General features: G+C 40.3%; 1 protein-coding gene across 1 annotated transcript; it reads right to left on the bottom strand.

Annotated features, from left to right (window-relative positions):
• Window positions 1–1067: 1067 nt before the first annotated feature.
• Window positions 1068–1388, bottom strand: LOC147420198 (uncharacterized). Its single transcript, XM_086504923.1, has 2 exons — window positions 1341–1388; window positions 1068–1274 (listed from the first exon to the last, which is right to left on the bottom strand). The coding sequence occupies exons 1-2, from the start codon at window positions 1386–1388 to the stop codon at window positions 1068–1070; spliced, it is 255 nt and encodes an 84-aa protein (XP_086361049.1).
• Between the last annotated feature and the right edge of the window lie 2221 nt (window positions 1389–3609).

Genomic DNA, 3609 nt, shown 5'->3' with positions numbered 1-3609 from the left:
AAATTGGCTCATTGCATGAATTCCACACCATTTAATTGTAGCTCATCTTCGGTCCACTGGGTTTCACCCATGGTGGACAGTTTCTTCAGGATGAGTTTCACAAGAAGATAAGGAAGGCCCTCTACTCGCCTTCCAAAACAGTGAGGAAAGTAGCCAAACCAATCCTCTCTAGGGCATGGGAACCTCCTTATCACCTACGATTCAGGGTTATCAATGTGAATTGGCAGCACTTGCATGTGTGCCGCAAATCGATAGGCGATCCTCCGCTGCTTTGCTTGGGATGACCTTCTTTTTGGCAGCCTAGACACAAATCTTTTTTCTAGAGCCAAACATGAAGCACTCATGTGGCTAGGTGTTTCTTCTTCCTTGGGGGTCATGTGATCTAGGATTGGCCTAGCCCTCCTTTTCCCTTGGCAGGAGCAACCCCTTTGGGCCACTTAGGAGTCGAGGCTATGCTTTTATCTTAAAATTCCTTGGGGAAGAGAAGCTTTACTAACCTCTTTCCTTCCTTAATATGGATGATTTCTTGGCAGTAGACGTCAATGTAGAGTATTTTCACTTCTCCTTTACTTTTGTTGATGGCACTCATTGATAGAGTGTGTGCTAGGCACTAACTTCCCTAGCAATAATTTAGAGTAAATACACAGTAAACTGCATACGACATAGCTTTACTCCACAGTAGAAAAATACAAAAAATCATTGAAGGAAGGAAAACTAGACTGTATTACTGCTTCAACTGCATCATGAATACACACACTACAGTGTCTGTCGAATACAATTTGACATCCACACACCGAAGAAATCCAACAATCAACTAAGTTACTAACTACCTTGCAGCGCCAAGAAGTTAATCAAAACGCCTAAAATTTACCAGCATAGGTGCAAAAACACCCCTAGAGTTCAAAGGTCTCCACCTTTATTACAAAAAAAAGTAAATAAACCACTACTGAAGCATCAGGGCCTAACACCTGGCACATCCGATGGGCAATGTTTGCAAAACATTGCAAGAACCCACAATATCCCTTGACAAAACAAGCTTGAAAATCAAAATAAAACTCTTCTTGCTACTACTTTTGAAGACCAGAATCTTCAGTTTCAATAGGATCTCCTAACTGTTCCTCCATATCTTGAGCTGCTTCAAGTAATGTAGCATCAATACCTGGATCTTCAGACGTTTCCTCAGCACTCTTCAGCAAAAGTTCTTCCATGTTCTCCTGATCCTCTGTGTCATCAACTTGTATAACTGGAACTGAAACTGCACTCTGACCTGCTTCCTGAACTGATCCCTGAACTGTTTCCTGAATTGACAATTGAACTGACAATTGAATTGTATCCTTAGCTTCCACTTCAATTGTAGTCTGAACTAGTTGAGTTGGTGCAATATCCATTTCCACCTCTACTTGCACCTTCTATTGCAATTCTGCATTTTTCTCCTTCAAATCAACTAATTCTCTCTATAAAAGCAAAATTTCCTCCTTGGACTCCTCCTCTGCAAAAGTCTGATAGGGTTTACTAACCACATCATACATTTTCATTTTAATATGCTCCCACACTCCTTTCATATACTCCATGATCTCACTCTTCATTTTCTAATATCTCCTGAACTAACATACCAGCCTTCTACATCCAGCTCTTCCTCTGACATGTGTCTAATCTTTTCCTCCACTTTTCTACAAGCTGCAACCCTGCTTAACAGTACCTTGCTGCTACTCTCCAAAGATGCATTAACAGTAGACATTTCAGTCAATTGATCTCGTAGTACTTGGAACCACTCCTCCTTCCATTTAGAAATTCTAGCTGAAGTCTTTTCTCTGATTGACACTACCTGTTTGTAAGACTCCAACTCCTATCTCATCAGTTCCTGAGCTTTGGTTAAGTCCTGAACCTTTTTTGCCAAAAGCTCTATCTCATTCTGTGCTTTCTTGTCCTTTAAAGCCCCTTTCTTGACCTGCTTTAGTTCAGTTTGAAGGCCATCATTTTCTATGCTCAAAAATGTGAGATCTCGAGACTGCTGCTCCACATACTCTTTAACCAAATGTAGTGTAGTTTGCACTTCATCAAAAGAGACAGTAGAAAATTGATCTTTAGAAATTGCAGTTCTCTCCAAAATAGGATCTCCAAATGTAGCTACACGCTCCTGATTTGACAACTTATGAAGTCTCTTGATCTTAAAACCTATTTTGACAGTTGCAGGTATCACAGGCTTTTCAGGCACACCTGCTGGAGTATAACAAAACAAATCTCCAAACTCCTTCCATCTTATCTTTCACTGCATCCAAATATTCTTGTTTAGAGTAATATACAGACAAAAGATCATAAATGTCTTTATCTATCTGCATAGATATGTGGTCAAGAATAATTTCTGTCTCTTCTCTCTTCTTATTCAAGAGCCCACATCTTCAGTTACCTATGGTGAAATTTGGGACTGTATCCCCTGCAAAATGCTTTTGTTATTGACATATTGAAACACAGCAACAAGATAAGGCCCAACCTTAGTTGTCCTATCTTTCCTTCTTTGCTTTGTGTAAATTTCAAATTTCATCCTATCAAACAAAATATTACCCCACCCCATGTTTCTACCACTTTCTGCAGCTAACAAGATGCCATAATTCTCCCTACTGATGTATTTAGACTTTACCAACAAAAAGACCCTTTCTATAAACCACCTGACCTGCTTTGCAGCCTATTAACTGCATTCTTCATTCCTAACAGTTGGTAATAATGCCTTTCTCCCTGAGATGGACCAAAAGCACTGGTCATATCTTTCTCACTAGCCTTGTTGAACTCATTATCCTCTGCAATAGAGAGGTCAAACACCTTAGCTACTAACTCTTTAGTCGAATAGTCTTCCTTAAAAACATCTCCATCATTTGATTGCAGTTTCTTCAAGTAAATTGTGGCCATGTGATTGTTTCTCCAACTCACCCATGGAAGTCTTGAAAAATCAAGGAGACCAATTTCTCTGAGCCATGCATTGTTTACTTCATTACTTTCCAAGTCATACCTGAAATCAAGAAATGTGTAGTCGGAGAAAGCTTCCTCTTTGGGTTGTACCATGCGGGTAGGGGTTACCATCTCTGGTTCATCATCAGAGCTTCGATCTTGCACCATCGGGCCTTGAAAGCGAGTCTTTCTTGCAGAGGTTCTTAACATAGCAATGATTTCATTATCGGCTCTTGCATCCGGGCCAACACTCACAAAGGAGTTGCGAACTGTCGACATCCTCAGCCCCGTCGTAAAATGCAAGAGTGGGTTGTACCTCAGGTTGTGATTGCGTGCTACCCTCTCACATGCATAACTAGTCACCATAAAATCATTTATAAGATTTCCCCCTTGATTCCCGACCCTTTGCCCAAAAAATGGGTTTAAGTCGGAATCCGTTGATAGGTTTGGGAATAATTGTACCCTCCGGATCACACAGTAAAAAATTATTGGGCCCAATTGATCTTACAATTTGGAATGGCCCCACCTACCTGAGTTTGAGTTTACCTGGTCTCAAGCACAATTTACTGTTATAGACTAGCACCCAATCACCTGGAGAAAGAATTTTGAATTTAATTTTTTTGTTAATCCAAGCTTGTCTCTTTGTTGGATAAGGTCAGCAATGTA

Source organism: Adiantum capillus-veneris, chromosome 28 (genome assembly GCF_014529385.1).
Source record: "Adiantum capillus-veneris isolate H3 chromosome 28, ASM1452938v2, whole genome shotgun sequence".
NCBI classification, from domain to species: domain Eukaryota; kingdom Viridiplantae; phylum Streptophyta; class Polypodiopsida; order Polypodiales; family Pteridaceae; genus Adiantum; species Adiantum capillus-veneris.
Note: the sequence above shows the minus strand (reverse complement) of the source record. Positions and strands in the feature narration are given on the sequence as shown.

Excerpts from the sequence above, each read along its gene's own strand:
- LOC147420198 (XM_086504923.1), bottom strand. The coding sequence starts at position 1,388 with ATGGATATTGCACCAACTCAACTAGTTCAGACTACAATTGAAGTGGAA. Across the intron at positions 1,275-1,340 it reads AGACTACAATTGAAGTGGAA|GAAGCAGGTCAGAGTGCAGT; the intron begins GCTAAGGATACA and ends GGATCAGTTCAG.